Source organism: Gekko japonicus, unplaced genomic scaffold, assembly GCF_001447785.1.
Source record: "Gekko japonicus isolate JY-2015 unplaced genomic scaffold, Gekko_japonicus_V1.1 scaffold2100, whole genome shotgun sequence".
NCBI classification, from domain to species: domain Eukaryota; kingdom Metazoa; phylum Chordata; class Lepidosauria; order Squamata; family Gekkonidae; genus Gekko; species Gekko japonicus.
In genome coordinates, this window is record NW_015160283.1 from 98778 (window position 1) to 121714 (window position 22937).

The 22937-nt window shown below is 43.9% G+C and overlaps 1 protein-coding gene across 1 annotated transcript in view; it reads right to left on the reverse strand.

The window, feature by feature from the left end:
* Positions 1-258: 258 nt before the first annotated feature.
* The window catches only part of RAD18 (RAD18, E3 ubiquitin protein ligase), a 176060-nt gene continuing 153381 nt past the window's right edge, over positions 259-22937 (reverse strand). Inside the window, exon 14 of the mRNA XM_015415566.1 lies at positions 259-720. Coding sequence (XP_015271052.1) covers positions 627-720 — 94 coding nt within the window. The 3' untranslated portion in view covers positions 259-626. The remainder of the gene's footprint in view (positions 721-22937) is intronic.

The window sequence follows — 22937 nt, forward strand, 5'->3', positions numbered from 1 at the left end:
CACATGGAGAAGTTCCAACAAAAAAGGAGGAAGCAAATAGTTATGGTTTGGGACTTCTATTTACTCCAAGCATTTCCTAAGGTCTTCAAAGTTTGCACTTAAGCTATTTTAACTCAAGTATTTTAAAGCTGCTTATGAATTATGGTAATGATTCTCTTCTTTATAAGCAAGCAAATTATGGGCCACTTACAAGTGCTGCAGAGTTCAACTTTCCCAAGCCATCTCAGTTATTATGACACAGGAGAGGATGGTGGGGAGCAGGGAGAGAGATAACTGAAAAGTAGGAATGAAGACTACTTCGCTAACAAGTATGAATTCTTAACACCAGAAGCCACCAATATCGTATGAAAACATCTTTAATGAAAAGTGAAATGTCTAGACGATACAGATATAAGCTTGTTTCAGAACTTTAAACCATTACAGATAAACAACTACAGCTGTGATCTAAAGCATATTTACGTACAAGTGGTGCTAACAGAATATATTTCTAAGTAAATGAGTTTAAGACAGGAAGGTTTATTGCCAGAGACTTTGGAGGAAGTCAGGATATTTTAGTAATTTCCATGGTACCATATCAAGACCATTGAATAAAGTTTGAAGAGAGTGAAATATTTACATTTGTTTTGCTACTGTTTTCTTCGCTTACTCCTGGACTGTAATGAGCTGCTTCTACGGTCTCTTGATTTTTGCTTGGCCGTCTTCACATCTGGCAAGCGGTTGCTATAAGGAAAAAAAAAGAGAAAGAAAACATATATCTTAAAAGCTCACTGTAGTGGAAATGAAGCTTCTGTGAAGAGCCGTGAGTCATTAACAGTCTTCTTTGTGAAGATCAAAAGGTTTTTTCTCTCAATCCTAATCTTATTTTAGCTATATTATGGGCAAAAATAGATTAAAATGGGGCAGAATTTACATAACTAAAGGTCAGAAGGAACCACCCAGATCCTTTAATCTGGCTACCTTTATACTGAAGCTCAGCCAGTTATTGCAAAAGTCAAGGCCACTTACTTAGGTTTAGCTAAAGTACGTCCTGTCCCAATTTTAAGACTGTCAGGGAGAATTCGGCAACCCCTTCTGTCTCAGAGGTTAATGCCTAAAGAGATCACTTTGCACACATTCTTTAACAATGAATTTCTTTATTACATAGCACCCCAGTGAAAAAGCAGCAGTGAACTGAACATTGAGATGGTGAGATTGGACTAATGTGAAGCACAGTAATTTATGAGATCTATGGTGGATGCTGGAGTCATGTATCCAGAACGGGAACATTTGGCTATTCCAGAACAGGATTAGGACCGATCTGCACTACTCTTACACAGACAGACAATGTACCACACACATGAAAAATGAACAAAGCAGGTAAAAATTATATGAATCAAGTTGTAAAAAGATAGGATGAATTTGCATGGGGGGAAAAACCATGAAATGATGCAGAAATGGAAACATTAACTCTATTACTGAGGATCGAAGATGGACAAACATGCATACAGGATTTAACAGATAAACTGATCTACCTTTGGAGTTACTGGAATAAAAATAACACAAACATATCAGTGTCATTTAATAATATTCAATCAAAAAAGGATTTACATTTCTTCATAATGTTAATTATATACTCCCTCCCTCCCTCCCTCCCTCCCATCTATCTATCTATCTATCTATCTATCTATCTATCTATCTATCTATCTATCTATCTATCTATCTATCTATCTATCTTCTATCATCTTTAGATATATAGATATAGATAGATATATTTGCACTGCAGGTTATTTTACTTTAAATGTAACATTTAAGTGGTTGGTACAGGAAGGCAGGGGGCCCCCGAGGAACTTGCGGCCAAGGCCACCGGTCTTTGCGCGGCTGCCAGGGAAAGACCCAAGCCCGGCCGCCTTGGACTGCCGGGGCCTCCAACAGGCAGGGAGGAATGCGGCCAGCCGCCTTTGCCTGCTGATGCTTTGATCCAGCTGTGGGAGGAGGGGCGCGCCCGGCCACCTTCGCCCACTGGCGGCTCGAGTCAGCAGTCGGGAGAGGGACGACACCACACCACTTGGCCCACCAGGGCCTCCAACAGGCGGGGGGCAGGCTGAGCAGCTTGGCCCGTGCGCACATTGAGCACCCCATGGGGGGCGTGGCTGACCACCTTGGCCCACCGGGGCCTCAGACAGGCGGGGGAGGGGCCCACACGCCTTGGCCTGATGGGGACTGGAGCAGCCAAGGGGTATTGGAGGCCACCGCCCGTCCCCCGAGCTTGCGCCCATTGTCTCTTGGTACAACAGGCCTTCTTCCTAGTTCATAATAGATCAATTCGACTCAACTCAGTTCAGTCTTATTGGCCCATGTGGCCTTGCATTGTGAACAGCAGTGGCTCTCCAAGGTCTAAGACAGGTATTTTCTACAAACCCTGGTAATCTGATGTGTTTTAAATGGGCTGAACTTTATACATGGTAAACATATTCTCTGACTTTGCTGTGCTCCTCTTAAGATAAGGCTGCTGTGGCTCATCCTAAAATAACAAGAAGTATGAGTCAGACCAATGGTCCATCTAGTTCACCAACCACAGTCCAGAGTCTCAGGCAGACACCTTTACCAGAATAGCTCATCTGTTTTAGTCTCCATTCTTTCATGGGTGGGAAGCATTTTGGAAGATTCTCAAATTGCTTCTCCACCGAAAACTGGTGAACATACACAGTTACAGAAACCGTAGGCAAAGTGACAGTTTTAAACTGAGTCAGCATATACTTTTGTAAAAGAAGCAGAAGCAACAATGACAGCTCTGGAGATGGAAGAGAATGGAAGGGAATCTGCATCCATCCATCCATAATTAGATCCAGGGCTATGTTTGGAATGCACAGGAACGGAGTTCCGGCTGGCTTCAGAGTTGGCCACACCCACTACAGTCAAAACCTCTGCGTGTGCGTGACAAGAGAAGGAAGGCCTGGAGAGTGACCCCGCTGGTGACTCTGAGGTGGGTGGGCTGGGGGGGGGGATGGAAGGATTGGGAAGGCATTTAAATGCTTCCCTGTGCCTTCCCTGGCCTGTCCAAGGGTCAGCTTGCCCCGGCTCCCTGCAGCCACAGGGCGCCCAGGCAAGCCAGGGAAGACATGGGGGTGTGGTCTAATATGCTAATGATCTGCAGTCAGGGGTGTGGCCTAATCTGCTAATGATTTTCTGCTGTTGGGTGTGGCCTATTATGCTAATGAGTTCATGCTGGGCTTTTTCTACCAAAAAAGCCCTGGTTAGATCTCATTCCCCCCCAGTAATCTTGTGGTTCCTACAAATTCATTTCATAATTAAACCATGCTAGAGAACGTCTTTGAGATGTGTGCTGCCGATTGTTGAAAAAGCATGTCAGAGGGCTGACGTTTAAAATCTTCATTGTTACAAGTGTTAAATCTTCACTGTTACAAGCCAGTCCCCAGGTTTCTAACGTTATTGCTTGTGTACCATCTCAGTTCTACTAATAAGCGCTACGCAGGAATCCAACATAGCTATGCCAGACTGCATCACATCAAATGAGCACATAAAGCATTAACACTATGCATAACCCCAGAAGGAATGTGTTCCTTAGTGGTCTCCAATTCCGAGTACGTGATTCAACTGCACAGCATTCATTATAACAGGCAACAAAATATTGGATAGCAAATCTTGTAATCCTCCATTTAATAAGGCATTTCTCCAAGCCAGAAAGTTTAACATAATCTTGCCATTTCATTCTTCACACTGCCTAGTAATCAATGATTAGAAGCAGAGGTTGGGTTATCATGCAAAGTACTGGCAGCTGAAATATAAAGTGTGCACAAACTTTTGCTACACAGATTACACCAATCCACAAGGCTACATACATTAGCCAACTAAAATCACTTTAGCTGATGAAAATTATAATAGCTCAACTATTAATAAAAGTGCACTTACTAGAAATTGTCCCATTGGTCCCAGGAGGCCCCGAATTCAGAGGAAGGGGACTGTTTACCTCAGCTGAGGATCCAGCTATTAATACTGTTCAAATTTCTTATGTTCACAATACTGTTAAGTGCTTTTTGGGGGACAAGAACTGCAGCATGATCAGCATATTATTATTATAACTGAATCAAAGAAAATAAATGTCTCTGGCTCCAAAAAGCTTTCAAAATAAAAACAGGGAAAGGAATGGGATCAGCAAAAGCTGATATGTTAAAACAGGATCAACCACTCAAACTCAGTTTTAGTTAGAAGGGACTTTTTAGAAAATGTCACACAATGTACTGTTTTAAAACTGCAGTGTTTATGGCCATTGAGAAACAGCCATTTGAAGCTAAAAGTCTGATCCTGAAACACGCAGCATGAGCAAATAGGTGGCTTGGGAGAGAAAGTGGCATGAAAGAACCTTACAAAGCAAGCTGATCCAAGAAACATACGCTTCACATGGCCACTGCTGTTGTCCCAAATTAAAATGGTAGGTTTTAAATAAGCAAAACAATTTTTTAAAAGCATAAGATGCTGGCTGCATATTCAGCTGGTTTAATGTTAACCACTAACAAGAAAAGTAGAGGCCAGCCTTGCACATTACTGCATTTCAGAACCGCATTTTTGTGGCTAAGTTCTTGCTTCAGACGAATTTTCCTAATGTCTGTGAATAATTTCTCACCCAGTTTATGAATCCTTCCTGCTCTGTTAAAAGCTAAATATAAAAATTAACCTTTCCATCAATTAGTGCTTACAAGACAACTCAACTACTACTTTCATTGGTATTTTACTTTTATAAAGCTAGTTTCAAAGGGTAGCTGTGTTAGTCTGCAGTAGAACACCTAGATTCAAGTCCAGTAGCACCGTAGGAACCAGCCAAGCTGTACGCTACAGGCACACCTGTTCTGATCCCTCCAAGATTCTCACTTGCAGGATCTACAACAGACATTTTCAGAATTACAATACCCACCTGATGTAGTAAGGAACAGATCGAGAATTCCAGACTGATACTGCTTCCGGTTTATGAAGCAGTGATGGTGGACGCTCTCCCCGAGCTGTGGGAGAGCGATCCGCACACCAGTGGCCTGGAGGGGTGCCACCTCAAGTGACACCCCCAAGGAGCCTTTGCAATAGGCTCCAGGCCAGGGGGCTTTTGAGGGGTAGCCTTTTCGATGGTGTAAGGCCGGAGAATTGAGGCTTCCCTCTGCCCTGACGGTCCAGCTGCTGTGTGGCCCTCGGTCACTAGCTGGTTTGACCGGGACAAGCGCCAGAGATCGAGCGGAATAGAGATTTATGAGCAAGGACAGAGAAACTGACTGACAATGAACGTGAGTTCAGAATAAATCGGATTACTTTAAAAAGCAAATCCCCCCCCCCGCTGACAAAAGCGGTCACAAAGAGAGACGCCTTTTATGCGAATGAACTGATAAGCGATACGAAGGGGGAGAGGGGAGGAAATACAACGAGTGTGTTTTGAGAGACTTACTTGATTTTCGTCATTGTGGGGCGAGTTTTTCGAGCCATGAAGAAGCGGTAGAAACTGTAAACCAAATGGAGAAAATGGCGGCCCAGCAGGGAAAGCTGAAAACGAAACCGCCAGGCAGTCAGAGCCCAAAACCGGAAGAGGGAGCAGACGTCATTAAACTGCTAGCGGATATGCTTAAGCCGGTGATGGAACAACTCGATGGTATTAACCAGCAAATTGACCGTGATGAATAAGAACTTTGCATCTCAACAGATCCAGCTGAATGAAACGGAGAAAAAAGTGGAGCAGGCAGATGAGAAAATTAAAGAGATAGACACCACAAGCAAGAAATTGAAGAAAAGAATGGGAGAAGTGGAAACGAAGCAGAACGTCCAAGAAAATCGTTTGCTGCAGTTACAGATGGAAAAAGCCAACATGATTCTCAGGTTCCAGGGAGTTCCATAAGCAGAGCGGGAGGACCTGAGGAAGGTGCTTAGTGAGATCATCGCTCCAGTAATAGGCTTAACAGCGGATGAACTTGTAAAAGAAATGGAGCTAGCCTACAGGGCATACACCAATTGTATTTAAAAAATAGCCTGCCTGGAGAAATAGTGGTCAGATTCTCAAGAAGACAAACCAGAGATGCCATCTTAAAAGCGACATCAGCAACTCCACTGAAAATGGGAAATGTAATCATCAAAACTTTAAAAGACATTCCATTTGAAATTCTACAAAAGAGGAAAAACTATAAAGATTTAATTTCTTTCCTTCAAACCAATGGAATATCGTACAGATGGGTGGTCCCGGAGGGGGTCATATTTAAGATCAACGATAAAAGAGAGAAGATAGACTCCACATTTAAACCCAAAGAGTTTTTGCGGCGTCAGCTGGGAACAGAGGAAGAGTCTAAGGAGGAAGAAACGAAATCTAGTGACTCTGCCACCTCTGGAATGGAAGAGGACTCTGCTGCAGAAACAGGTGCAGGTTCCACCAGAGCTGTATACAATTTTAGAGACAGAAAGCCGAAGTGAAGGCAGAAGGACTCGGAAAATGGCCTTTTGAAGCGAAGAACAATATGTTCAGAAAGTTCTCTCATAACAATTAACATATTAACACATTTGAAGCGGTGATAAACAAGAACTCTACAAGTATATTGTGATATTAACACTTTTGGTACTAACACTCATACTAACAGGGATAAGATCTCCTCCTCTTGGGGTTTTAGCACAGTGGGGTTATCTTTCCTTTATCCCTAGTTGTAGTTCCCTTCCTAATATTTTCTTTGTAGTTCTGTAGTCTATTGCAAAATAAAAAATATCCCTTCGGGGGTTTAAAAAAAGAAAGAATTCCAGACTGATACCAAGAGATAACTTCCTGCAAGATAGGTCCAAACTAAATAATACCTGTGACAGTCAAATACAGCTCTCAGATCAAACTGGCTCAGTGTATCATTAATTAGCTAAACCTATGCTGGACAATGATACTCCTCTTTCACAGGTGTTGGGAGGCAAATCTTTTCTTGCCCACAAACAAGCTCCTAACCTTAAACAACTTCTCACCCACAAAAATGCTTTTCCTAACACAGACAACCAATGCTGGACAAAGATACTCCTCTTTCATTCAGGAATTAGGGCCTACAACAAACCAAGACACCAGCTCTGTCCCCATATTCACTCTGACAGCACTATCACAGGACCTAACAGTAGCAGCCATGACATCTCAGGTTTATTCACCTTTCATCTTCCAACTTTATATATGCTATGAAATGTCAGCAATGCCCTTCCACCCTCTACAATGGACAAACAGTTCATGGACTTCATGAAGATGCAGTAGTTTCAAACAACAAAAACTGGAAAAGCCAAGCTTTAAATTAATGGAAAGATCAACCAGATTCTATACATTTGCATTCTCAGACTGATACTGTTTGAAGGATGGCAGACCTTTTTCTCTTCCAGTATAGCAACTAGTATCAAATCAGTTTCAACACTCTAGCAGTCAACAGCTTTACTTTGTTCACACATAATTTTGGAAGTTCTAGAAATGAACTAGGCCAGGGATCCCCAAACTTTTTGAGCTTATGGACACCTTTGGACTTCTGACAGGGTATTGTGGACACAGCCACAAAATGGCTGCCAGAGAAGGTGGAGGCAGCCACAAAATGGCTGCCCCAGCTTACCTTCAGTCACCTTGCGCTGTGGCAGCAGGGGCTGCCAAAACAACATTTTCCAAAAATCCGCACAGCCAATCAGTTCTCCAATGGCCAGTCAGAAGCTTTGCTGGGAAAAGCCCCACCTGGTCCTGCCCACTTTCTAAAAACACTTGGTAGGTGCCAAGAAAGGTGTTGGTAGGCACCATGGTGCCCATGGGCACCATGCTGGAGACCCGTGAACTAGGCACTGGAATGTTAAGAAAAAGAAAATGGAAACAAACTCTCAAAATTGACATAAATGCTTGAATTATGTGGTATTCCATATCCTGACACTCTAATGAGAGAAACTTTGGAAGAAAAAATAATGTCAAGCAGGGGGCAGTTGATTTTTTTTAACTAAAATAATATTTTTTACTTTTAAAAGGATAGACAAGAAGTTATAGTGAAACACAGTAGTAAAATGTGTTTATGGCAAGATCAACATTGCCGTTCCATTTTTGTAGCTGGCAAACTGAACATTTATATGGCGTTTAGTAAAATACTCCAGACACAGAAGTGAAATGGAACTGTAGTCCACTTAAGAATGTAATAATAATTGAGGGCCATTTTGCAGAAACGCAGGATTATAAAAAAAGAATAAACTCAACATTTTTTCAGGAACAACATATGCAATTGCTAGCATTCTGGTTCCTTTCTGAGGCTTAAAAATCTGTTTCTGCTATTAAAAGATTGCTGTTTGCAAATGACTGTATCTAAGCAAAGAGCACATAACAAACAGAACAGTAGCTGACTAGGTCATTGCCTAACCAGTATCCACTGCAAAGGTCTAACTCAAGGAACATGATTTTTCAGAAATTGTAGGGATATCATTTGCTGATCAGAAATAGAGACCTCATATTACTACTTTCATCAGAAAAAAACAGAGTCAAGGGATTTGGCTTGAATTATGAATTCATACAATAATAAGCTGTTCTTCACGCAACTTAAATTATGGGTCAGTAATTTCCTAGAAGTCTAACAGAGGACAAACACACAACGGAAAGTACAAATTAATCGAGGAGGACAAGGCTTGCTCAAAGTTTTGTGACAGAACTTTTCTGCATCCCATAAAGATTATCATTATACGAAAGATTTTTTTTGCATTGCGGGCTCAAAAATATTACCCCAACAGAGTTCATTCACACACAGTAAATTGTGTGACACTTGCTCTTGAACAGATAAATTACATCATTCTGCTTAACAGCTTGAAATTTCATGTGGTGTTGACATTAATTATATTATTCACGCACCCAGAAAAACCTATTAAAAAGTTAGTCATGCTGCCTATGTGTAGAATAATGATATAAACAGGCTGTCCTATTCAGATAGTGAAGCAATGCACACTCACCTTTTCGTCATCACATATTTCAGAAAGCACCTAAAACATTCCTGGTACTGTAACAGCATTCAACCACCAAGGGCAGCTCTACTCACAGGCTTGCAGTTTTACACAGGCTCTGATAAAATTGCCACGAACAAGAATATCTTGTTCTGTTTGCCTGTGGCTATTTATGTACAATAGGGTTTAGGCAGTGCTAATGTCTATTTGGGAGGGAGCTATCTTTGTGAAATAACAGCAGTAGCTTTTCATACAGTGAATACAACCGGTTGTGATATAACGCCAGTTCAAATCTGCAGCACGAGACAATGGAATTTGCTAACATTACCACAGTAGTGGGTCTGTCGTGCTGCTGCGCTGTGGTTTAGTTCAGACATAACGCGAAACTATGGTTCCTTTTAACTATGCTTTGTGTGTGAAGCCCAGGATTTGGCTCACAACAATAATTCAAATCCTGTCTTGCACAAAGAAAAGCTGGTATCCAAGCCAGCATTGCAGCAAGGGCAGCATCAGGGAACAACCAAGGACACTGTGTTCATACATCATGAAAACCCACCTTCAGTCCCTGGTTTTAGATCATGGTTTGATGGACCACAGTTAGTAGAATGGTCCACATTCAGATGAACATACTGACCACAGCTAGTATATTTAAATCATAGTTTTGCATGAGGTCCGATCTGACTCTGTTTCAGGGATGATTTAAACAACCACTTTTGTTGCTAGTTTTTAATCCAGGGTCTTTTGGGGTCCTGTTGATGTGGTCATCTGCATAATTTACTATCCCTCTAGATTCAGATTCAGCACTCCACAGTATGTCAAACATAAGTCACAAGATGCTGTACTCAAACATGTAACATTTTCCATATCAAGTCAGGGTGACAGAAATAGTCACAAAATTTGCTTTGCAGCTTTGTATTTATAATAAAAAATTAATTCCTGACACTGCTTCTACTATACTCAATGAATTCCAAAGGGAAAACTCCTCTCCCTCAGGAAAAAAAAAACCTTTTCCAAACATGTTTTTGAAGAGGCTGAGTTTTGAACACTGGATGCTACAAATCATGAACAACAGCTCTACAGCTGGAATAGATCTCCCTGTCTTCCCCCCAATTTCTGCAGCACTCCATGTCACCCAAAAAGGATCAAGGGATTTTGTTGAACAGCAGAGGATTCAACATTGAGAGGAGACCTGCCTCTTGAATGGGAAACAAGATTGTTATTTTGAGGAAGTTTGTCTCAATTCTGCAAGCACAGCATTTGAGCCAGTTCTCTGACTGGCTTGAAGGATTTCTATATGCTTTTCTGGATTATGTAGAACTAGGAATCAGGCTCGTTGTGGGAGTGAAGACAACGGGCGCAAGCCTGTCCGCTGGGGCATGGACCGCCTGGCCTCAGCCCTTCCCCTGCCAGCGCCACCAGATCGAGGCCCCGCCAGGCCAAGCCACCTGGCCTTGTCCCGTACTACAGAACAGGTGCAAGCTCGGGCACCTGGCCGTGGGACCACGGCCCCACCCATCGTGGTGCATTGAAGGCGCCCGGCCTGGCTCCCGTCGATGTGGTCAAGGGCCTGGTGGAAAAATCTGCCCGGCCTTGTTCGGCGACGCCCCCCATGACCTGCCCCCCCACTTACCGGAGGGTGGGAGGTCAGGAGAACCCACCTCCTGGTCCCTCGCATCTGGCACAGAGCCGGATGGCGCGGCCTTCCGGGTGGGCGGGCTGGGCCATGGTGGCGGCGCGATGCCATCCCAAATGCGACGGCGGCCCAAGGCCGAGACAAAGGCACCCCTGTGTTGCTGAGCGGCCCATCCCTCCGGCGAGGCTGGCTCTCAGGACCGGAGCGGCCAAAGTGGTCCCCGGCCCCTTCCTGGCTCGGTTGTCTCGGTGGCAGGGCCAGGAGGGGGCGGGGGGCCTCTGGGCGGCTTCTCCTGGTTGGCCGCCTGGGCGGGAGGGCAGGAGAACCCAGGGGGAGGGCCTGAAATGGCTCCCCGAGCCCCTGCTGGCTCAATGGCCTCGGCGGCCGGGCCAGGATGGGGTGGGGGGCACTGGGTGGCCAAAGCGGGAGGGCAGGAGAACTAACGGGGAGTGCCGCAAAGGGCTCCCCGGCCCCCTCCCGGCTCGCTTGCCTCGGCATGTGAGCGAGGAGGGGGCAGAGGCCTCTGGGCAGCCACTCCCACTTGGCTGCATCGGAGGTCTTTCCCTGTGCCAGGCGAGAGAGGCGCGGCATGGCTGCTTCCCCCCTCCCCGAGTGCAGCCGGGGCCAGCGGAGGGATCCCCCCCAAGCTGGGCCCGCAGCCTCCCCGGCTGAGGTCGAGGCCGTGGCGGGCAAGAGGTGCTGGAACGAAGGGCCGTCTGTCCAAGGCTGCCGGCCTCGCTCATCTCCCTACTGCCCACTCACCATCCGTCCGTCTATCCCAGACCCATACAGGTCAAGGTGGCGAGCCTCCCCCCCTGCCAATGGCACGCCAGCAGCCTTGAGCGGCAGCTGGCGGGCCAATGGCTGAGGGAGCACATTTAATCATGACACCCCATAGGCCAGGGGCCACCCCAAAACACTTTTATAATATAGAGAGATTAGGAATAAGGGTAAATAAGTGTAAGGATAAAATCCTGAAAGCAGAACTATGTAAACCACTCCTAGAGAAAGGATAAAATTATACTAGATACACAGATTTCCCCAAATTGACAGCTACTTCCTAACAACCAGTTTCTTTCTCATGCTTGGAATAAAACAGGCACTTATAGTTTGGGGTCAAGTACAGTACAGGTGAAGCCCATACTTGATTTGATGTACATTGCATTTCTTCAAGGCTGTTAACATAGGAGAAAACTGGAATCACATCAAGTAAGCAGAATAAGCACCTCATAGAAATGCCATCCTTTATAACGCCAAGCTTTCCTTTGTAAATCTCACACCAGAAAGTGCTCTCCAAAAACCTGCCACTATTTTTGGTTGTGCCATGATTTCACAGCCAAACAAGTCATTTGACGTACTGTGTTCTGTTTTATTGGCACCTTCTATTCTAGTGGAGCCCACTCCAGCCTAGCTTTTATGTAAGATTTAACTGCAGCCAAAAATCTGGTATCTAAGATTATTTTTTCCAAAAAAGGAAAACATGTCCATGATAGTATGTATAAGGATGAACACAAATTTTAACACAGAATGTAGACAGACTGGGAAAGTAGCCAATTAGAACGTAAATCTGTTGATTATTTTTGTCAATCAACTTGCATTTTGTATTCAAGAATAAACATATCTTTTTAAAAAGAAGAGACTAAACTCAACAAAAATTATTTGAATGGCATAGTTCCACTTCCTTTTTCTAAAAGCATTCACTGAGCACTGCTCATGCTGAAGAAGCAAATTATATTTTTTAATCTGGAATATTAAGAAGCATAATTTTATAAACTGTTTTTACATCTATTAGAGCCAAAGGGAATTTTGCCACGATACTCATTATAGCTTAAAAAGGCTGCAAAATTATGGGGTGGGAATTTAGGAATATAATTAAGCAGAGGGGGATGCATTACTTATGCACAGAAATGCCTATAAAAAACCAAACATACTATGAAAATGACAAATGGGTATTATATGTGAGTGTTAGATATATTTACAAATCTGTGATTTTGTGCCATTTGCCTTTGTTTCTGCTCTTTGAATCCCCCCCCCCCCCGGCCCCCATTTAAGGTTGTAAGGGTGGAATCATTGGGGGCTGTTTGTCCATTGGGGTTTGATTCCCTTGGAATATTTATCAGGGCTTCTTAATTCCATCTTGCAATTCAAATCACTGGATTGCCTTTGCTTGCTGAGTCTAGATGTTGCTCTAAGTATTAAGTGTTAATTCTTCCTTGGTTGCTGTGGGGAAACATCTTACACCTCAGAAATTACATCAAAGTGTACTATTACTGGGTTCGCACTCTATACAAGCTCAGAGACCATAAGGGACTCCTTGCTGGATAGCAAAGACACAGAGGAACAACTCACTTCTCAGTCACAGAGAAATGCACAGTGCCATAGAAAAGGTTTGGTCCTGGGGAGAAGGAAAGACTTAACAGCTCACATCTCACACTTCAGCCAAAGAGTTGCGCATAGGAAACAGAGCATTAGAGGCCAAAGTGAAGATAGTTACTCTCCCTTCGGGACAGGAAGAGAAAGATGACCTACAAGGGGGTGGACAAAGGGAGATGACAAAATCCCTGGCATGAGGAAGAAGCATCTTAAGCCATTTTGTCATTCACCATAATTAAGCCATTCTACAATTCACCTGGAGCACATGTTCCTGAAGCAACAGGGAGAAAGGACCCAGTTAATGGATGATTTCTGCATGTTGTAACTCCAAGAATCAATGTATTCATATAAAGTTCCATCAGGTCACAGCTGACTTGTGTTGACCCCGTAGGGTTTTCAAGGCAAGAGACGTTCAGTGGTGGTTTGCCATCGCCTGCTACTGAGTCCCAGCCCTGGACTTTCTTGGTGGTCTCCCACCCAAATACTAACCAGGGCTGACCCTGCTTAGCTTCTGAGATCATATGAGATCAGGCCAGCATGCCTTATCCAGATCAGTGCTCCAAGAATCAATAGCCCATCCTATTTTTAACATTATTTATTTTATTTTTATTTTTATTTACATGAGGCTTATATACCGCCCATAACCCCTAGTGGGTCTCAGAGCGGTTTACAGACTTACTACTATATAGTAGTGATTAGACCTACCTAGGGCCACATTTCACAAGGGGAGGGACTTCCCTATCGACACCCGGTTGGCAGCGCCTTCTCTCTTCTCCCGGCGGGGTCCACATGTTGTTGTCATTTTTCTGGCTTGTTTCTGGCTGTCCGGCGACCTTCTCCCGGAGGCTCAGTGTTTTTGCGTGCGAATGCTTCTTCGGCTCACGTCCTTCCGGCTCCAGCCGGGCTGCGCCGTCCTGCGTCCGCTTCGCCTGCATCTCGCATCCTGCGTTCGCTCTGCCTTCCGTCAGGTCTTGTGTTATGCCAACTTCTCCAGGAAATTCCTGGAGACCCAATCCAAGTTATCTACCAAGGAAAATTGGGTGTTTGTGGCTGTGCGTAAGTTCTATACCAGTCTATACAGAGGTCGGATGGCGAATGAGACGCTCGGCTATATCCCAGGAAGTGAGACAACACGCTAGTCCTTAAATAAATGTTGTCTTTACTAAAGGTTTTTCATCAGGCATACAAAATCGGAATCACACAAATTCATACAAGCTCCTTAGTTACAATAGTACATTAGAACAATTACAGCATAGAAAATAACAAAAGCATCAAAATGGGGAAGACACAATGGGGCACGGCTATACTCATCTGAGGTCCAGCTGAGGAAGAACTCTCCTCCTTGAAACGCTGGGCAGCCGAAATGCAGCAGCTCGTGAACTCCAAGGCACACAGGTAGGACCAGCCAAACCACGTGTGAGCTCTCTGGGTCGCGACTCCGGAGAACTTAAGTAGTAGAGTCACTTGTAGCACCTTAGTGCACTGCTATGGGAAGGGTGGGTTAACCAGAGAGACAAAGGAGAGTTTCTCCTTAAATAAACTCTTTTTGGGGCATGTGCTATCCAGCCATAAACTATCAAACCCGTCCTCTAAACTATCACTACTGGATGAAGAGGGGGTGACGAGGGGATGACGAAGGGGATGACGCTCTCCTAAGGGGTGGTGGCAATATGCAGATCCTACTCCTACATCAAAGGTGCCTTTTGGCAAGGTGTGAATCTTCCGTTCCCATGGACACCCTCTTGATTTGCAGATCTGGTTCCTGCTCCAAAGCCATAAACGCTATTGTCTTTAGATCTCCAAACCAGATTAAGGGAGTAGGGTCACTTGCTCTTTCCATTCCAAGAATGCCGGGGTTCGCTGGGGATTTTCCACAGCTCTCCAAGTGGGTGCAATGGCGCGGTGTCTTCTCCATCCCAAAGAGTCATGGGATACATTCCAGGGACGCACATGGTCCGTATGTGCAACGGCAGGCCCAGGCCAGCCTATTTCTAGGCAAGCATGAGATGCAGAACAAAGCAACACAACCAAACAGCAATCCCTGAATACATATTGCATAGGTATTCATGCTAGAGACACACATAAGCAGCATCACCACTATACAGAAATACAAACATAAGCTCATATCGTTACACTTGGTCATCCGGATATCAGCCATTGTTGTTTTTCGCCGCTGCCTCCTTTCACCTCCGTTGCTGCTGCCAACACTCCTGGCACGGAACCAGGAGGTGGGTGCCCCCTGCCACCTAGGGCAGGTACCCATTTATCTACTCGTTTTTACCTTTCGAACCGCTGGGTTGGCGAACCGCTGTGGTGGCCAGGAATTTAGAATGTGTGAGTGGCAGAGAAAGAGGATTTCAAGTTTATTCCCAATATTTTTAATCATTACTCAGTCTGTTGCTCTTGCAAGGCATGTGTGTCCTCTTTTGGTTGGCGATAATTACAAACGTGGCTCTCTGTGACCCACAGGGTGAGTGCCACTGAGCTAAGGCAAGAAAAGCAGGAAACATGGCAAAGTGAAGCTGAGCCTCTAAGCCTCTAACAGCAGCAGCAGAAGGGACCTGGGTTTACATCACTCAGGCAGAAACTTCCCTTAATTCATAGCCTGTGGTGGCCAGGAAAGTTTACCCAGAGAGAGTGTAGAACTTGGGAGCAGAGAAAGGAGAGTCTGGCTAAGAGACCCAGGAAAGCTGAGCAGCCTTCTTATTCCGACGCAGGATGAAACAGGGCTTGCAATGCCACTAAGCCACAGCTGTTAACAAAACTGGGCAGTAAGTCCCTCAGATAAGAAGTCACATATATGTTCCCAAACACAGCCCTTTCTCTTTGGCAATCTGCCGTTGCCTGGTTTCAAGTGACTCCTAACAGTGAAACCACTGTAATAATTAACCATTATTCTTCTCTTTTGCAATTTGTGGTATGACATTAAGCAGAAGCTGGCCATATCAAACTTGATTGCGTTAACAGGATGAAATTCAGTCAGAAGTATCAATCCACCTACTTTTATGACATGAATAATAATGCCTATGGCGGCTCGAGGAAAAATAACAGATTACATAATGATACTTGCACCACCCAGTACCTATATATTAATAACTTTAGATGCATGGCTTTCCCCTGTTTGGAATAGTAGCAGTTAGTACAGACACTCTGTCTAAGAACAACAGAGAGAGAAAACAGCCAACCCTAATCAAAGCAGGAAAGGAGGACAAAGCTCCAGCTGCTCCTTTGAGAAGTGATTTTCACAGTTTACTTCATTCTGCCAACTATGTACCTCACAGGCCCTCACAAGTTCTCAGTTCTGAAGCTGGAAAGGGCACTGCTACCACCATCAGCTTTGTTCTTTTTTAAAAACATATAAACCATTACACACTGTAGAAAAGAAAAAGAAACCACAGAAGCAAAACCTAAACTGTAGACCCCTATTGATTTTGAAAGGCTCAGAAATATGGCCTAATCTAAAACCACTTGATGCAGTTCTACTTGTGAAGCTGCTAAGCCCTGAAAGCTACCTAGACGGGGAGCTCCTAAGCGGGGAGCCGTATCTTGGATGTACAGCTGAAAAGTAGGCTAAAGAAATTAAGAAAGTCCCTTCCTGACTATTGTCACCCTCTTTGTCGACTGCTGTTCAACAACTACCTCTGCTGCAGGGTATCTATCTATCTATCTATCTATCTATCTATCTATCTATCTACCTACCTACCTACCTACCTACCTACCTACCTACCTACCTACCTACCTGGATAACAGCAGCTGCTAAAGATATCACCTACAGCAGCAGGTCTACCTGAAAAGCAGGGGGAGAAAAACTTAGCCACAGAAATGCTGTTCTGCATCCAAAACATTATTTGTCTGTGGAACCCAGGGACTCTTGGAAAACCACATTCACAATGCCATCAACCCACAATGCCACATTTCCTTTTGTTGTTACTTTTACTGGGCTTAGAAAGGTAAAGGTTTCCCTTACTCGAAAGCCAGTCGAATCCAACTCTAGGGGGCGGTGCTCATCTCTGTTTCCAAGCCAAAGAGCCAGCGCTGTCTGAAGACTTCTCTGTGGTCATGTGGCTGGCATGACTATATGCCGAGGCGCATAGAACACTGATACCTTCCTACCGAAGCGGTACCTATTTATCTACTTGCAATTTCTTGCTTTCGAAATGCTAGGTTGGCAGGAGCTGGGGCCAGAGACAGCTTATAGGGTTTGAACTAGATTGTATCTTTTTTTTTTTTTGGTTAACATTTGCACTTCATGTATTACTTTTTAGTCTAAGATTGTAGCAGCCTCTGGCCATTTGCAATAAATTCTACTACTACTACACAAGTCTCATGGGGCAAGGGCCTTGCCCAATCTTCTGAAATATGAAGCAGGTGCCACACTGAAGATCAGTTTTCGAAAGAGCCACAAGCAGCATATCAAACAACCACATGTGGCTCCCAAGCCCTTGAATATCATTGCTCTAAAACATCAGCTTCTGTTAACATGCTTTCATCAGAGCCTAAAAGAATAAGGTGGGGGGTGCTAAATCTCTTTCGCCTGTGCATTTCAGTTTGTTCAATGCAGCAGCAGTTGAGGCTTGATAGATATGTAGGGCAGGGGACTTTCCATAGTCCAGCAGGCTAGTATAGCCTTCAACAAGTACTTTTGTCACAGGGTAACAACTAGGGATGGGCATGAACCTGATAAATGTGGTTCGGTTCATGGTCTGTGACTGAACCATGAACCGAACCACAAACTGAAACGAACCGGGAGGTTTGTTCACAAACCGAACTGGTTCATGGTCCCGCAAACCTGGTTGAAAGGGACTGCAGTCCCTTTAAACAGGGTTTACAAAAAGCCTGAAAAACAACTGAACAACAGGGAGCAGCTTGCTCCCCATCCCTCAGCTGTTTCAGGCTGTCTTCTGCAGTCCCTTTAAAGTGATCACACAAGGTGGCATGAAACAGCTGAGCGCTCAACTGTTTTTCAGGCTGTCTTCTGCAATCCTTTTAAAGTTTAAAGGGATTGCACAAGACACCCCAAAACAGCTGAGTGGTGGGGAGTGCCTAACAACATTATTTCTACACTGACAGAAACTCTACCTCTCTTTCTCTGCAATATCTGGAGAGGTAGTAGACATATTTAGAGACAATAATGGGCCAATAAACCAAAGCTCAGCCCAGATAAGACTGTAGTCCTTTTGGTGGATGTTCAATCCACCCTGGACAGGGCTGCATATTCTTTAAAGTAAAAGGTTTGGAGTCTGGGGTTACTGTTAGATCTAGGCTTAGATGCATATTTACATTTCATTTCTAGTATATAATGCCTGGCTGCTTCACTAACTGCATCCATTCCTTGAAGGGCCACAGTTATGTCTGCTTCCAGGACTGATTACTAGGGATGGGCACAAACCAGCTCATGAACTAAACTTTGTGATGAATTTTGGCCGGTACATGGTTCGCGAAGTCAAGTTTGTGGCAGGTCAACAGGCTCAAACATTCCATGAACTTTCAAATTATTTCTGGAGGTTTGTGCTGGTTCATGAACAGACACATTTCCAGACAGACTGTCTCCGCTTGATCAAAATGTTTACATAACTTCAAAGCAACAACTTGGAGGACATGTATAGGAGCATCCAGGGGAGGTCCCCTGTGACTAATGTCTCTAGCTTGCACAGGATCTGGTCTATACATTCCTGAACTTGCACCTGTCAAAATGACCACAGGTAGTCATTTTGACAGGTACTGGTTCAGGAGGTTCGCAGCATACAGAATTGATCCCTTGCAAGCTAGATACACTAAAGTCACAGCGGACCTCCCCCAGATGCTACTCTACATGCCCTCCAAGTTTGGTGTCTCTAGCTTGCACAGGATCCATTCTATACACTCCTGAACCTCTTGAACCTGCAGTCATTTTGCCAGGTTCAGGAGGTTCAGGAGTGTACAGAATGAATCCTGTGCAAACTAGATACACCAGACTTGCAGAGGATCTCTAGTCATTTCCCCAGATAGCACTTTCCTGGGGGCACCTTCTTTGGGGGGCCATAACTTGGACCCTGTAAATCCAATCCTCACCAAACTTGGAGGGCAAGTAGAGGAGAGTCAGCCAGAGATTCCCCCGCATGCTGGGGGGGGGCACTCTACATTCTAACATTTTATGAATGGGGCACACCAGAAACCACATTTTTCTGGTTTGTGCCCGTTCTTCCTGATTACTGCAAAGCACTTTAGATGGTGCTACCTTTGAAAACTGTTTGGGAAACTTCTATTAGCTCAAAATGGAACTGCAACTAAAGAGAACCTATTTTTGTTTTGTTTAGCATGTTCTCACTAATTCTCATTGGCCCTCCTCCCTGCTTCTGTGTCTGTGAGTCTATGTGCTTATAGGTTTACATGTTTTATTTAATTAAGTATTTTATATATATATATATTTATTTGCATATTAACACTGTTATGGTTGCTTGCTGCTTTGGGAACCCTAAGTTGGATGGAAAGGCAGCACAAAAATGTTTTACATGAATACAGTAAAGTCCAGAGGCAGTAGTATGTCTCCAAATACCAGATGCTGAAAGGCAACAAGAAGGGAGTATCTGTAAAAAATGACTAATATTTTCTTCACTTTCCTGTTGTCTTAATTTAGAATACAGGTGACCAATAAACACAAAGTGGGAAAAAGTTGATGAAGCTTTATAATATTTAGTAAGTAGATTACAACCAAGCCTTTTCATGAACAGAGAATATAGGAAGCCCCACAGTGGGCTCCTCAAAAATGATTGAGGTTCCCTGGGAACAGAGAAGGATGCAGCAAGGAGGTAGAACCTGTAGAAATTGCTCCTTTTTGCACAAGCTTGTGTTTAATTTGCAGAAGATCCTCTGCTCATGCAAGAACAGGGAAGAAGGATTTCTAAAGATTCCCCATTCTTTTGCAGCCATCCCCATGCTGGTCAGATTGCTGGAATGGTTGTTCGGGGGAGGCAGCAAAAATCCATTGCAGAAAGACTGGATCAAACCCACTTGCTCACGGCTTCTGTGTGTGTTTGATCTTTGATTAAACAGCCTGCATCCTCAACCCAAGCAAGCAAAGCTTTTCCTGATACCCCTGTTTACTTCTCCATAGGGAATATTACCTCATCATTTACCAATAGTAAGAAGACACTGTCTGCCGTCATGTTGGTGACATTATTTCATAACAACTGCAATGGATGTGCTTATTGAGCAGTTAATGAAACTCAGTCTGGAATTACTAGTCTTCTAGACTAGCTCCTGCCAACCTAGCAGTTCGAAAGCAAGAAATTGCAAGTAGATAACCCTGTTGCTGGGAAAGATTGAAGGTCAAAGAAGATGGGGACGGCAAAGGATGAGATGGTTAGACAGTGTCATCAATGCAACGAACACGAAATTGAGCCAACTTCAGAGGACGGCGGAAGACAGGAGGGCCTGGCGGGAGCTGGTCCATGGGGTCGCGAAAAGTCGGACTCGACTGTGCGACTGAACAACAACAACAACAAAAAAGGTACCACTTCAGTGGGAAGGTAACAGCATTCCGTGAGCCTTGGTGTTTAGTCATGCCGGCTACATGACCATGGAAACGTCTTTGGACAGCGCTGGCTCTTCGGCTTTGAAACGGAGATGAGCACCGCAACCCTAGAGTCGGGTTCAACTGGCTTTCGAGCAAGGGAACCTTTACCTTTACTAGAGAATCCCAAAGCTAAAAAATGCATGAACTAACTAGGAGCTGAACACTCTTTTTTAGCTATGGACAGAGATATTTTTCCTTCCCTGCAGCTACACAACTCAACTGTCATTCCAGTACTAAGGTGTCTCCCATTCCACCTCATTATTGCCAAAATTGTGCATTACAAAATATTAATCTTCCCTTAGAGCATGATAATTTAGTGCATAATAAAAAGGCTTTATAAACCCTCTTTGAATATGCCACTGTAATTCCAAATCAATATACCCACTCTTACAAGCAACCTACCATAATTGGAGAAAACAGCTAGTGCAGAATTTAAATAGTTAGCACTTGAAAACAAAACCACCTCATTTATTTTCATTGTCCATAATTAGAGTTTGTATATACAAAGGGCAAGAACAGCCAGCACTAACACTGCTAAAAGTGAAAGGCCATTAAGAATGTTACTGAAATATGGACGGGTATTTTAATGGGACAGAAATAAATCAACAGAACAAGCAACTGAAACCCAGGGATTCCACTGTGCATTAACGTTTTGCTTGCCCATATTAAGTTGAGAGTTCACAGCCATTTTCATTACTGTACTGTAGCAATTTAGTAGTGTGAACAAGAACACAAGGAGTGCACAATAATCCTTCTCAGAGCAGTGGCATGACACATTTGCAATGCAGTCCTAAATAGCGTTACATGCTTCTAATTCCATCAATTTCAACAGACTTAGAAGGGAGTAACTCTGCATAGCATTGCAGTTGGTTCTGCAGTTATACTTGTACTGTCAATAGTGCTCCATTTCACTAGTGTCTGAGATTGACAAGCTATTCCACAAAGAGAAGGACAAATTGTGGAGCTTCCCTTCATTTTTGCAAGCATAAATATCCTTGACCAGGGGAGGGAAAGCAGATCTTGTCAGATCTTGGAAGCTAAGCAGAGTCAGTACTTGGAAGAGAGAACACCAAGGAAGACTCTGGAGTGCGGCAATGGCAAACCACCTCTGCTGCTCACTTGCCTTGAAAGCCCCTTGCTGGGTTTGCCATAAGTCGGCTTACCTCTACTTGGAGAAACCACCAAAAGCAAGTACAAGCCATAGGCAGGCATTTTGTAACACACCATAATCACAACATTCAGCGCATTTTGTAGTACCTTGAAATGTGACACTACTCAAAGGTGCAGGTCAGGTAGGAGGTTAATATTTGGGCATAACATCCGCAATACAGAAAAGGTTATTAATTTTCCCAGATTGTCCGAAGTAACAACAACAAAACCTCAACACAACAAATGGAATAAATATAGCACAGGCTGGGAACCCAAAAAATACAGGGATGGTTACATGCATACTACTTGGCTTCTGAGACTTTCTCCAACAATAGCAAGCACTGAGCTTCTTTCCAGGTACCATTCCCCCACAATTCTCTGCAGAGTGGGAGCCGCTTCCTCATGATCACAAGAGCCCTGCAACGGTTCACATGTTGTTCGGCACTTCACTTATAAAGGAGTGTGTTATAATAATTAGAACACTGGTTCAAATCCCCACATAGAGCTCCCTGAAGGACAGGCAAGATAAAAATGCAGAAGAACAAGAATATTCACCCCAATGTCTCTAGGCAAGCCCACCAACCCAGCATGAAGTAAACAATCAAGCTGAACTTAATGAATACAAATGGGGAGGGCAATATTCAGGGAACTTTCTATCCTCTGATTCAGTATAAGGAACTGTGGTCTCCAAAAGACAAATGAATAAATAAAATTAAAAGACAATAGATAAAAGCACAAAAGTACTCCTACACATATATGGGCTTCTCTGGATCCAGACATATACATTTAGACTGTCTCATTGCCATAATTTTTATTATACACATTTATAATTTAACTTTATGATCAGGAAATTTGATAGTAAATGTTGCCTTATTCATGGGCAAAACATGAACAGCATGGAAACCACAGGCCTGGATCCACTGCTAAATCCCAGGGCCTGCCTTGACTCTCGCTCCCACTGCAGTCCAAAATGCTGCTTCTGGGATGCCCCCCCCCCCTCCCAGAACAGCATGATGGCTGTTACTCAAAGTGGCTGTGAGGGTTTCCTGAGTTTATTGGGGAATTAGCCAGGAAACCCAAACAATGCGAGAGGGGGTAATCAAGCAGGATCTCCACCTATGTTTACAGGGATTTTTCCCTCAGTAGAACTCTCAAAATGAACCAGGCTGTGATTAATGAAATGGTTTTTATTAAAGAGAAGTAAAGAATAAAATCAAAACTTATTAATTGAAAAAACAGTATATGAACAAACATACAGGTTCAGAAAATAAAGGTGGTAGTTTACAGAGATAAAGA